The following is a 13,126-nucleotide window of genomic DNA, read 5'->3' as shown; positions in this document are numbered from 1 at the left end:
TGTGATTTGTCTGTAACAATAGCTCTTGCACTTCATTGTCCATGTTATCCCCAGCTCCTCGGTTGCATTCAACCTCCCAGTCTTTTCTTGCCGTTCCTCTGTGGCATTCAACAAGTCTGTCTTTTTCCTCCCCTGTTGCTTTGTGGTGCTCAACATCTTTATCCCTTTCATTATTTGTTTCTTTGCTGTGTTCATCGGGTTGGCCAGCACTGGTTTGGACATCCGCCATGTTGTTGGTGGCGGGTCTGAGAGAGTAAAACAAGCTGGACTCCTCCACTTGAGGCAGACCTTTCTGTCTCTCCAATTCCTTTTGTGCCTGAGTGGCTGCAACCGCCTCCATAATCATATGGCGCGGAATGGCGACCCTGCGTTGTTGAAGCTTAAAATCTAAATCTCTTTTCCGTTGTTCAATCTGTTGTTGAAAATAGTCGTCTTTGGAAGTAAAGTTCTGAGTTGCGAGCAATGCAATATTGCTCTTTTGAGTCACTCCAGTTACTTTCATCTTATCCCAAGCTGATACAAGGGTTTCCTCCTCCCGAGGTCCATCAGTGGCTTCATGTACAGAAAGTGCTGCTGAGGTTGAGGCTTTCTCCTCATCCGACGCTTGAGGTGCAGCAGTTGGTTCCTCCATCTCTTTCTCTTCCTCCTCCTGCGATATATCAGCGGTTTCTCCCTCAATCATCTCTTCTTGAGGTATACCGGTGGTATCCTCCTCTTCCCAGGGTGCATAAATGGTACTGGTTCACTCCTGATGTTTTTCAGTTGCCTCATCCGCCATGGGCGCATCAGCCATATTGAGCTCCATATGTCCTACAGACAACTGTTACAGTATATTCTGCTCCAAAGATGCTACATGCAGTTCAGCAACAGATGAAGCTACTTTCGAATATGGGGCTCTTTTATGTGGTGTAACCTTGCACGGAGAGCCATAAAAATTCACACAGTCCAGTCTTCTTCTAACGTAAACGGAATAAATAACGCCCTTAGCCTCTGTCTATCCCGATGACGTCATAAAAACGACAAAACGTCCGCGCCCGCTAGCCTTGATATACAACAAACAGGGAGGTTGACGAAGGTGCAGCACGCTCTTTGCACGCTCACATAGCAGGGGGGAGGGGGGTCACAAACAATAAAATCATTAAATGAAGGTGCTGCTAGAATACCAAGCAAGTGTAACACTAAGATATTCTTATTATTTCAGGAGACTGGGTAAAGGCAATAGATTAAAGTTTGTGACGTTTACTGGCGTCTTCCCTGCTAAATAAAACCGAGCGAGCCTTGTGCGAGGTGCAGCACCTCTCTCTCTCTCTCTCTCTCTCTCTCTCTCTCTCTCTCTCTCTCTCTCTCTCTCTCTCTCTCTCTCTCGTTCAGGACAAAAAAACTTCAGCATGTAAACTAAATAAAATGTATATTTCATAAAACAAGTAAATAAAATATACATTGGCAAACAACGTGTGACAAGCACAGACTAACGTGAAATGATCACCAGTGAGCAAACAAATACAACTGTCGACATAAGTAATTACCTTCTTTGGGCATTTACACACAATCATTTACATACAACAATAAACGTGAGGGAAACAATACAAGCAAATTGTTGGTTGACTGCACTAGTCACTAACAACAAAAAACTAACAAAACATTGGCTTCGATTTTGTATTAGGTGCGTTCATTGACCACCGTCAAAATAGGACATGTATAACTCAAGGAAAAAACATTCAGAATCAAACGAATTAAACACGACAACAAGCCCATAAATATTAACAAACAAGCTAGTAGGGCCTAATGCTGTGTGCTATTGATATGGGCCTAGTCGACTGCGCCTTATGTTGTGGCGCCTTTGATTATATTTGATAGTTGAATTAAGACTAATTAACTAACAAGTGTGATCATTTGCAGAAGATGATTTGATTGATTTAACTATATTGTTTTTATCATACATTTGCTAAGTTTCATAATCATTCATTCAGAGGGACTGTTTTAGAAGCATAGGTTTGAATTGTATGGCACAGTTCTCCTCTGCTCTCCTCGCTAGCGTGTTAGAAGGTATTAAGGTGTCTTTCTCTCCTTTTTGTGTCTGTGTGAAATTATTATAAAAGTGTCAGTATATTGATGAACCTGACATTATTAAAATTAAACAAATATGTGTCTTAGTGTGGTGTCAACGACAAAAGTTACACGTAAAGATTCTCGGTGGGGTAAACAGGCTATGTGTAATTATGTAAAAGCTGAGCCGAATGAAAAGTAATTATCTAGCGTGTGACCACAAGAGAGCGCACTGCACCCACTGTTAAACTTTTCCACCCTCCATGAGAGGATCTCATGAGTGGAATTAATGAAGACTTTAGAATGGATTGGAATCGACTTTTGTATTTTTGTGTCGTTGGCCTATATCGTGAGGTAATTATGTCCAATGTATTCTTAACTTACTGTCACAATATCAATGACAATTACAACAAACAAGTTCACACTCACATGCACACCTGTGGGACAATTTGTAGAGTCTTTATTATTAAATGTGAGAGGAAGCCAGGGGAACTTGGTTAACATCTATCCTGCGACCATGGTGGTGGTTTGACCTCCACACACTATTGAGTCTCAAGGCATTATTTTAATATTATAATAATTTAAAAAAGGGGCAATGAATCAGAAAAGTTGAGCCAGTTCATGTATTCCAGTAAATAGGCCTGTGCAGTTTCATGTACGGTATTTTCATAATTTGAATAATAATTTATATAATATATAATATAATTTATAAATAATAATTTATAATAATTTCATTGAAGAACTTAATAATAGGACTTGAATTAACTGGATTTTATTTAACTTAAGTTAAAAGCATGTCAGGAGGGGGAAAAAAAAAACGATTAAGAAAAAGGTCACTTGAATAGCTGAACATTTATGATGAAGCACCTCTCACGTCAAGGACACATCTGTCGAGGAAGGACGCATCTGCACTCATGAAGACATAAATCTTTGATTGATGGATAATGATATGAATCAATGACTATCATAATCAATGTATATGACTGATGCCATTAGTAGGAATCGATGATGATGGGTTACTAATAAGCCACCCCTTCTTTCGGATATTCTGAGAATGATGTGATCGATGTAACCTGTTGTAATAATGTGTCCGAAAGGAAAAATAAATAAAGCCAAACAAACAAGTTCCATCACATTGGATAGGTAGCTTCACTGTAGCAATGGTCGGCCTATTGGTCGGGTGATGAGTGGTGCCTGCCTGGTTTTCCTCCAAACATGATGCCTGGCATTCACGCCAGAGAATTCAATCTTTGTCTCATCAGACGAGAGAATTTTGTTTCTCATGCATCTGACAGTCCTTCAGGTGTCTTTTGGCAAACTCCAGGGAGGCTGTCTTGTGCCATTTAACTTGGAGTGGCTTTGTCTGATCACTTACCAATACCAAACAGGTCTGGTTGAGTGTTTTAGAGATGGTAAGGTTCTCCTCTCTCCACAGAGGACATCTAGAGCTCTGACAGAGTAACAATTGGGTTCTCAAGCTCAATTTTCAGTGGCAAAGGCTGTGAATACTTTCATACATGTGCTGTCTTATTTTATTTAATGTTTCGTAAATAAAGGGGAGAAACTTGTGTGTCGAATTTGATTTGAAAATGAATGCATTCCATTTTGAACTGAGGCTGTAACATAAAATGTGGGAAAAGTGAAGTGCTGTGAATTTTTCGGATTCACTCTATGTGTGGCACATTACAAAGTTGGTGTTTTCAGAAGTCTGCCTGGCACAGATGTGTGTCGGCGTACTTCCAGGTGTTTGTGAGGAAACGCTCCGTCTGAACGAGAAGACCCTCCCTGTGGCTTGTGAGGTCATTTCGACTACAGACCGGATCTGCCAATTATGGCGAAGTTAGCCGGCCTCTCTCAGCCTTTAAAAGCAGCACAAGTCCAAAGTTAAGCAGGATTTACATAGCGCCTTATGCTTGGTAGGTTTTGTGTGCAGGAGTTCCAATCATGTCTGCTACAAAAATATAAAGAAAAAAACCTTTCATTAATTGATGTGCTTACTTTCAGGTATACAAGAGAATGTCTCCAACTCCTCTGTGTTCACTTCTTCTGCTGGCTTGTGCCTTGACTCCAATTCTCAGCCAAAGTGAGTATAATGCTTTAGTTAGATGGTGACTTTTAGCTGCATAACTGTGAGTAAACAAATAATGAATGACGCGTGTTTATTGTACTCATTTGTGTTTACTATTGTGGCAATTATTTACCACAGGTCCTCTGTGTGTCATTTTTTCTCTCTGTTTTCCCATAATTCAATGCTCTCTTATCAGAAACAGACAGTTGCAGGGGAAGATGTGGTACCGGGTACTACCGAGGTTACCTGTGCCAATGTGATTATAACTGCATGGGGTATGGCGAATGCTGCCTCGACTTTGAATCTGAATGCACCACAAGTGAGTGAATACTGTGTTTCACGTTTTACTTGAGTAATGTTGGACTCACATTAATAGTTTCACTGAGAGGTAAAGTAAGTGGATATTTAATCAAACCCTCAGTGTTGAACAGAAGAAGCAATAATTCATTTATAAGCTTTAAATACATATTCAGATTTACTCTCACTGGCACTTGCAAAGTACAACCAGAAAAAAAAAAAAAATTTCAACACTCTAAACTGTGTTTTATTGGGATGGACCACATTTTTTCATTATTACGACTGGACACTTCCTAAATGATATTTTAGTTATGGAGTAGGACAAAATAAGAGCATATGTGTGAAAAACCGGCTCTTCATTCAAAATTTCCAAATGTATAAAAGACTCCTAATCCAACAACAAAGGGTTTAAAGAACCAACAAATTGATCACCTTATGTATTTTCCCCCCAGTGCAGGGCCCTTGCATAAAATAAATATTCAAGCAGGGCAATAACTCATTTTGTGTATTTTTTTTTTCACAAAAAAAATCAACTCACTCAAAACTTTAATATTATTGAGGTAATGTTTGTTCTGCATGTCATTCCAAATCCACAAAAAAATTATTAGGCTGGCTACTGACTTTGTAGTAGGCTATAGGGCAGTATAAGACCTGGTGTCTGCCATCTAGCGGTGAATGGCAATATTGCAACTAAAAAGTAGACTCACTACCCGCATATTCACAGTTTAGCACGCATGGATTTGCAGATTGATAGATTTTTTTTAACCAATATTTTTTCACTTTTGAATTTTTCCTGTTTTTTTCTTCTGGGATTTATTTCATCCATTTCCCTCCATGCTTTAGGGAAAATATACATTGAATGTTCATCAGTGTTTTTTGATGATTTTTTTTTTTGTTCAGTTTTCAGAAATAAAATTAATAAAAAATATTTTGGGGGGTGAAATTAAACCAACAACGAGAGGCCCATGGTCCACCAGTTGCCCATCTTTTGGGGGTGGCATGGCTCAGTGGTAGAGTGGTACTCTCCCAACTCAGAGCTTGTGGGTTCGATCCCCCACCATTGTGACCATGTGGAAGTGTCCTTGAGCAAGATACTTAACCCCCAGTTGCTCCTGATACAGCACCATCAGTCTTGAAGTGCTTTAAGGACATTAACAGGTGGAAAAGCGGAATACAGCTTAAAGACAATTTGCCATCTCTGACGCAAAAGTGTCCAATATTTCCCTTATGTTTCTCAAGAAAAAAAATCTTGCTTTTTATGTATTAGTCATTTCCTGTAGCTCACTTTGCAGTTGTGTCACATTGCATTTATCTGCTGCAGAGAACTCCTGTCGAGGTCGATGTGGGGAATCATTTAAGAGAGGCCGACTGTGTAGCTGTGACTCTGATTGTGTTAAATTCAAGCAGTGTTGTCCAGATTACAAGATCCACTGTGATGCAGAAGGTAAGCTTTGTCCGGCATATTCAGCATGATCAGGGTAGTGCTTCTGATACAAACATGCAGCAGAAAATACAGTGCTAGTCATATAAATGACTTTGATATAAATTAACTTGCACGGACAACACAAAGTAGGAGAGGCAGAAATGGTAGAAATTGTAGTGTAGTACAAAGTAGCCCTGCATGACAACAACACGCATGCAGCATGCAGGAATCTATACCAACACATTGGGTTGATGCTATTTTCTGTCTTAACAATTGCCACAGAGGAAAACAATGGAGCATCCAATGCATCAGCACCAGGGACGAGTAGTTCATGTGATGATAATGTAGATGATAAAAACCCCAAAGGTATATTTACCTTGACAAAAGGCTTGATTTTAACAAAATATATACCATATGTGTTCTGTAATATTTTATAGTATTGCATATGGTGATCCCGCTAATATTTATCCATCAATATTCCTACAGAGGAAACTGGAAATGAAGCTGAAAAGCCATCTGAAGCACTCAGTGGGGGAAACAATGAAGGTAATTATTCTACCTCACAGTTCGGAGATTTGGGGTTTTAATGTCTTCAATATGTGAACGTTGTATGTTTTCCTTTTGTTTGGGTTTTCATAGAGTATCCGTTTTCCTCACACACATATCTATGAAAACATTCATGCTTCTTTGACTGCTGTACAGTCTCTCTCAACTAGGATAAAGTCAAAAGTCAACTAGGATAGATGGAAAATTTCTAGTTGACCTATGACCCGAATGAAGAAAAGATCCATAGACAATGGATGGATCCACGGCCCTCCAAAATAGCTCAAGCTCATCTGTTTTTAATATGAGCTAGACTTAATTATCAAAACAATGTTTGTGACCAATTGTAGTTCTATTGCTGTGGTTTGGTCACCATGCAGAAAGCCAAGAAGCACAAGCTTGAGTGGCCAACAGTAACACAAGAGAGCAGTTCTGACATAGTGTGGGAGGCTAATGGGCACAGCTTCACGCCCAAGAGAGGAAAACCAAAAGAGGATGGTAAGACTTAGGCTTCATGGCCAAAAGTAATTATCACACACCTAACAATCTGATAACTGGGTATTTACCAATCAGGTATGGGGCCGACCACAAACACTATGGAGGAATCGCCCGAATTTCCCACAGACGTACTTCAAAGTCCTGTAAAAGAATTCTCAGAAGAGTGAATCAAGTCCATATGTTCTTCCATGTTTTTCTCCCATAGATATAATAGCTTGGGAGTGTTCCTTAGTATGACTGTCTTTTGAAAGTAATCATTCATGTGTAGGCGTGCAGACATCTGTATCGTTTGTTTCATATTTTCCCATGACAGATAATAATGAAGTTCCGCTGGTGAGTCCAACATCGTTTCCACAAGATGATGCCAACGATGGTGAGTTATGAGAAACAAATGACATCTTTCACTTGTAATCTCTCATGACATTGACATTGTAGCTGTGTTTTCCAGAGGAAAGTCAGACGCCAGAGAGCGCTAGTGGGTATGGGTCATCTGAAGCTGAGCCACTGGATGCGGTCTCCACTCAGGACACTTTGATCACAGACACTCCACAGGCAAGCACAGAGACAGTTCCATTGGCGACAACACCAGAAGATGAGGTCAAGTCAACCACCATTGACATGGCTGATGGAATAGCCTCCACTGAGAGAACAGGTGTGTAAAGATTCCGGTAGGACGGGTTGTAACTTGAGGTTTATTTTGATCTTTAAAGAGGTAGACAAGATGGATTTGGATACTGGACACAAGTAAACCATTGAAAGTTACATGTCAGGGGGTACCAATGTAAATACTCTCACAATAGACAGGTCATTCACATTAATCCGCTGTTCCGACTGTTTTACCAGACTCGGGAACAACATCCCCACAAGTTACCACGGCAGCTGAACAAGTTTCCAACCAACCCAGTCCGACTTCAGAACCCCAACCAGAACCTTCACCCACTGCTACCACTACAATGCAGGAGACAGCATCCCAGGCACAGACTGATTCTCAGACTGAAACTGCTTCTGAAAAAACAGATGGCACACCTTCATTTTCCACTGCAGTTCCTAACGTAGCTGCAACTTCAGAACCCACAAAGGAGCTGTCCACAACCTTAGCCCCACAAGATCCCTCACAAGAGTCTTCCACATCTTCAGTAGCATCGCCAGAACCTTCACAAGAGTCTTCTACATCTTCAGTACCACCACCAGAACCCTCACAAGAGTCTTCCACATCTTCAGTACCATCACCGGAACCTTCACAAGAGTCTTCCACATCTTCGGTACCATCACCAGAACCCTCACAAGAATCTTCCACATCTTCAGTACCATCACCGGAACCTTCACAAGAGTCTTCCACATCACCGGAACCTTCACAAGAGTCTTCTACATCTTCAGTACCATCACCAGAACCTTCACAAGAGTCTTCCACATCTTCAGTACCATCACCAGAACCTTCACAAGAGTCTTCCACATCTTCAGTACCACCACCGGAACCTTCACAAGAATCTTCCACATCTTCAGTACCATCACCGGAACCCTCACAAGAGTCTTCCACATCTTCAGTACCATCACCGGAACCATCACAAGAGTCTTCCACATCACCGGAACCTTCACAAGAGTCTTCCACATCTTCAGTACCATCACCAGAACCCTCACAAGAGTCTTCCACATCTTCAGTATCATCGCCAGAACCCTCACAAGAGTCTTCCACATCATCGGAACCTTCACAACAGTCTTCCACATCTTCAGTACCATCACCAGAACCTTCACAAGAGTCTTCCACATCTTCAGTACCATCACCAGAACCTTCACAAGAGTCTTCCACATCTTCACTACCACCACCAGAACCGACACAAGAGCCTTCTTCACCTGCAGTGCCCTCACAAGAGTCGTCTACAACTTCAGCCCCCCAAAACACAACACAAGAGTCCTCAAGAGATGCAGAAAGCTCTGAAGCACCTATCCTCCCTGAGTTGGCGACGACAGCCACACCAACCACTTCAGTTGTTACAACAGGCCACCCTACTTCTTCGCCAGACCCGCAGAATTCCTCCGCTAGTATTTCTCCGGTGGGATCAGACCTAGACGTCACGACGACCGTTAATCCTTTGTTCACAGATGCGTCACAAGGTGATTCTTCAGATGAGGTTACACCAGCAGAACCATCCACCGATCCAGTCACAGAAACCCAGAAACCTACCTCACCTGAATCCACACCAAAACCTCAGGATAAGCCAAACCCTTCTGGTCCACTGATTACAACAGTCTCTGTGGATAAACCTGTTCTCAAACCTGGGATTAAGCCAGTAGATGCAGTGCTGACTGTGGATAGCTCCAGAGACTACCAAGCAGGTAAACAATTACTTTGAATATCAGGACAATATTCTACAAAAGAAACTCTAAGAATTGTAATGAATTACAGATTTTCTAGTTGAAGTTCAAATGTTACCTGAGGGATTTTCAGAGGTGGGGCTCTACCCATGACCTTTGCCACAATATTTTGTTTCCCATGGAGTACACAATTGAGTGTTACAACTAAGTATTTTTGGTTTCCCCACAGTGAGTGGAATTAACAGTTAAACTATTAAAGGAAAAAAAAGTGAAACATAAATAACCCACCACCTTCAGATTAAGTTGTGGTTGTAATATTTATTTTCATTTTCCCCACAGTGATGTTTTTATTAAAGATGTCTTTATTTCCAGATGACAGCAATGACACAAACTTGTGCAATGGGCGTCCTGCCAATGCCATCACCACCCTGAGGAACGGCACAATAGCGATTTTCAGAGGTGGGTGCCAGAAATTATTTTTAATGAGAAAAACATGACAAAAAGTACACGTTAAGTCACCGTGGTTCTGAAAATATAATTTATTGTGACAATGGGACACTCTTGCATCTCAAGCCATGACATTAACATTATTGCATCACCACTTGCATGCTCATGAAGACAAACCTTTTATGTAATATTAGACATTAAACAACATCTTGATTTAGCTAAATAGTAGCTGAAGATTTGTGAATTACATTTTTCAATGATTCATATCCTTGACACTTGTCAAGATCATTGGAGCGCCTAGCATAACAAACAGCATTCTAATCAGGAGAATAAGTTTTAAGACAACACATTCTTGAATATTTAACATAGTTTTCACATGCAGTCTAATATGTGTTCATGTTCTGATCTACAGGGCACTACTTTTGGTTGTTGGACAGAAACAGGGTGCCAGGTCCAGCCCGTGACATCACACAAGCGTGGGGCGTTCCATCCCCCATTGATACTGTGTTCACCCGTTGTAACTGTCAAGGGAAAACATACATTTTTAAGGTTATTTGTGTGACTCCCCGCAATCATCTTTTATAAAAAAATAAAGAAATAAAAAATAAAAAACACAGCCCCCACGCATTTGGAAGCATTAGACATTTCAATGAAACCAATTTCATGTGGTTTGCAGGGAAACCAGTACTGGAGATTTGAGAATAATAACCTGGACCCAGGATATCCAAAGGTTGTTGAGACGGGCTTTGATGGACTTCAAGGTCGCATCACAGCTGCTCTGTCTGTGCCCCAGTATCGTCGGAGAAGAGAATCTGTGTATTTCTTCAAGACAGGTGATTCATGTCAATTATTACTTAAAACATTTGTTTTTTATATTATACTGAACTCTTGATAACTGTTTATTCTTCCAGGTGGAACGGTGCAGAAATATTCATACCAGTTTGGCACCACTCCGTCATGCAACAAGAAACCCAGTTATGCTATTTACACAGTCCGTAACCGAGTGGCGCGACAAACGGGTAGGAATAAAAACTACACAATTCTGAGGGTTTGAGATGTTTTGATATAACTACAGTGGCAAAATTGCACTTCAGTTAGGGTTTGTCACCCCAACAATCTGGCATGTGGTAGCTTTTTTTTTTTTTTTTTTTTTTTTTTTAAAATGATTTTATCACACTTTGTTAATGTATAATTTAACACGAGGTTTTTTTTTTCAGGATATGTTCAGTTAACATCTGATCAAATCTGAGGAATTTCTCTTGCATTAGATCAGTAAGGTGTGCCTAATGTTTTGGCCAAGGAGTGGATTTCAGGCTGTTTTGATTGAAATTGCGTAGTAAATGTCACAGTGGGTGCGAGCATAACAATAATACTCGGTGAACTTGCACAGGTCACTTTTGAGTTTCAACATAGCTTTCTGGAAAATGAGTCATGCCTGAAACTTAGAGGGACAACATGATCCTGTGAGATTTAACACATGGGAAAGGGCCTCAGCACCATTTACGAGAAACCTGAGGACTGAAATGTTAACGAGTTGTTTTTGACAAAGCTGATTTGTTTCCAGTTTCACTTTTGGGACCGACAATCAACATCCGGACGGCCTGGCGAGGATTCCCCACCACCATCACATCTGCTGTTTCTGTCCCCAGTTACAGGGAACCAGAGGGCTACAAATACTATGTCTTCTCTAGAAGTAAGTAAGAGTAGAGCATCACCAAAAAAAAAAACACAAAAAAAAAACACACACATTTTAAACTCATTTGTGAGGAGTGTAGAAAGGGGACGTGTTTGGGTGTGCCAGACACAGTGGGTGTTTAAAAAAAAAAAAAAGAAAAAAAAAAGTTTATTGCAGTTCTGACCGCAGTCAAAGTTCCATTACAGTGCAAGTAAAGCTTATAAGGCTGTAGTAATGTGAATAGCAATGTTTTAGGTTTTTTTTTTTTTTTTTTTTTTTTTTTTTTTTTTTTAAGTTGTATGGCACATTCCAAAAGTTACAGGAATTTCCCAGTGACAGAACCAAAAACAAATTCATGTTTTTGTGTCTTGCAGCTAAATCCTACAATATTAGGATTGACGGGGACCGACCCGTTGTCACTTCTCCGAGAGAGAACCCATCTGCTCAGAACAACAACCTCATCAATTGCCCCAAAACACTCTGATGACAACAGAAAGCATTCAGATTCTTTCACGTGGGACTGGTTGAAAACCTTTAATTTGATTTTTCAGAAAGCACAATTACTTCAGCATAAACTGGAATCAAAATTAAGAGATAAAAAAGAAGACTGACTCAAGGAGAATGTCAGGATTTCTGTGTGAGAGCTTCATCTAGCGATGCGTCTTCCATGGATTCCTCGCGAAGGAAATGCTTGACCTGTTGAAACATGACATACAGCGGCTGAATAAACTGCATCTCAAGTCTACAAATAAACACAATTATAAAAAGCATGCAAAGAAATATTGTTAGAATCATTACACTTTCTGTAACTGTATATTTAATATGCAATAAATATTGTCCAGTTGGAAGCATGGTTCTTTTCTTAATGATTTTTCTACATTTTGATGATTATAGCTAACAAAACCCTCAGATTTTCCATTAAGAAATGTAAATTGCATAAATAATACAAATTATTGATGTAGAAATCAAGTAAGAAAAGGTCTGAAATAAATTTGCTTATTTACATAGATCAGGGCCGTCCAAACTTTTTAATTTGAGGGCCACATACAGAAAATCAGAGGGACGCAAGGGCCACATAATGTTATGAAGAGAAATTGTTTAGTCCTAAAAATTGTACAAATAATTTATTCGTGCTTTTGTATATTTAGAAAAATACTACAGTATATAAACCAATTTATTTGTAATTTTATTAATAATATGTATGTATTATTAATTATTATTATTATAATTATTATTATTAATGTAATATTTGTATAGTTTTGGAATTTTTCATTTTAGTGAGTTTTTATTAGTTTTCAGGGTGGTGCTGTTAGTTTTCTTTAGTTTAGTTCTTCAAAATGTTTTAGTTTAATTTGTTAGTTTCCGTTTTTATTTTTTTTATGTGCATTAATTGTGAGAAATATTTAAAAAACATCACGGGAGCAACGTCATCTGAAGGTGCTTTTCTATTGGCTCCTGCTACTTGACGTCACTTCTGTGTGACATACTTTCAAACGTCATTATTCCTGTTTATATCAAAATAAATCTACTAAATATCACATTTAAAATCATACCCAAAGGCTCATGCATTAAATTAATTACCAAAGACTAAAACGAAGGACGTTTGCTATAATTATAGTTTTAGTTAGTTTTGTAAACATAAAATGTGGTTTCAGTTAGTTTTCATTTTTTTTAAAAAGCATTTTCATTTTTATTTTATTTCAGTAACAAAATAGTTTTTTGAATTTTAGTTTTTTCATTAGTTTTAGTGAACTAAAATAACCTTGAATGGCACCTGTTTTTCGATACCCTCCCTTCTTACTTTGACCATCTCCAA

At 39.4% G+C, this 13,126-nt stretch overlaps 2 protein-coding genes across 8 annotated transcripts in view; one reads left to right on the top strand and one right to left on the bottom strand.

Annotated features, from left to right (window-relative positions):
* Window positions 1-3,852: 3,852 nt before the first annotated feature.
* On the top strand, window positions 3,853-12,158 carry prg4b (proteoglycan 4b). 3 transcript variants are annotated; one of them, XM_077533219.1, is made up of 16 exons: window positions 3,853-3,962; window positions 4,051-4,129; window positions 4,311-4,433; window positions 5,733-5,855; window positions 6,117-6,200; window positions 6,321-6,380; window positions 7,189-7,248; window positions 7,324-7,527; window positions 7,719-8,351; window positions 8,394-9,209; window positions 9,561-9,647; window positions 10,048-10,184; window positions 10,312-10,468; window positions 10,547-10,654; window positions 11,200-11,328; window positions 11,685-12,158. In XM_077533219.1, exons 2-16 carry the CDS (start codon window positions 4,063-4,065, stop codon window positions 11,792-11,794), a joined length of 2,898 nt encoding a protein of 965 aa, XP_077389345.1. In that variant the 5' UTR covers window positions 3,853-3,962; window positions 4,051-4,062; the 3' UTR covers window positions 11,795-12,158. The 3 variants fall into 3 exon arrangements, with proteins under 3 accessions (XP_077389345.1, XP_077389344.1, XP_077389346.1); XM_077533218.1 differs by having other exon boundaries at window positions 3,854-3,962; window positions 7,719-9,209; XM_077533220.1 differs by lacking the exon at window positions 6,117-6,200 and having other exon boundaries at window positions 3,856-3,962; window positions 7,719-9,209.
* tprb (translocated promoter region b, nuclear basket protein) overlaps window positions 11,830-13,126 on the bottom strand; it is a 35,235-nt gene continuing 33,938 nt past the window's right edge. For all 5 annotated transcript variants that reach the window (XM_077533212.1, XM_077533213.1, XM_077533214.1 and 2 more), the window contains exon 51: window positions 11,830-12,006. In XM_077533212.1, coding sequence (XP_077389338.1) covers window positions 11,957-12,006 — 50 coding nt within the window. In that variant the 3' untranslated portion in view covers window positions 11,830-11,956. The remainder of the gene's footprint in view (window positions 12,007-13,126) is intronic.

The sequence above is a fragment of the Festucalex cinctus genome, chromosome 10 (assembly GCF_051991245.1).
Source record: "Festucalex cinctus isolate MCC-2025b chromosome 10, RoL_Fcin_1.0, whole genome shotgun sequence".
NCBI classification, from domain to species: Eukaryota; Metazoa; Chordata; class Actinopteri; order Syngnathiformes; family Syngnathidae; genus Festucalex; species Festucalex cinctus.
The sequence above is the reverse complement of the archived record's forward strand: the minus strand, read 5'-3'. Positions and strand labels throughout refer to the sequence as shown.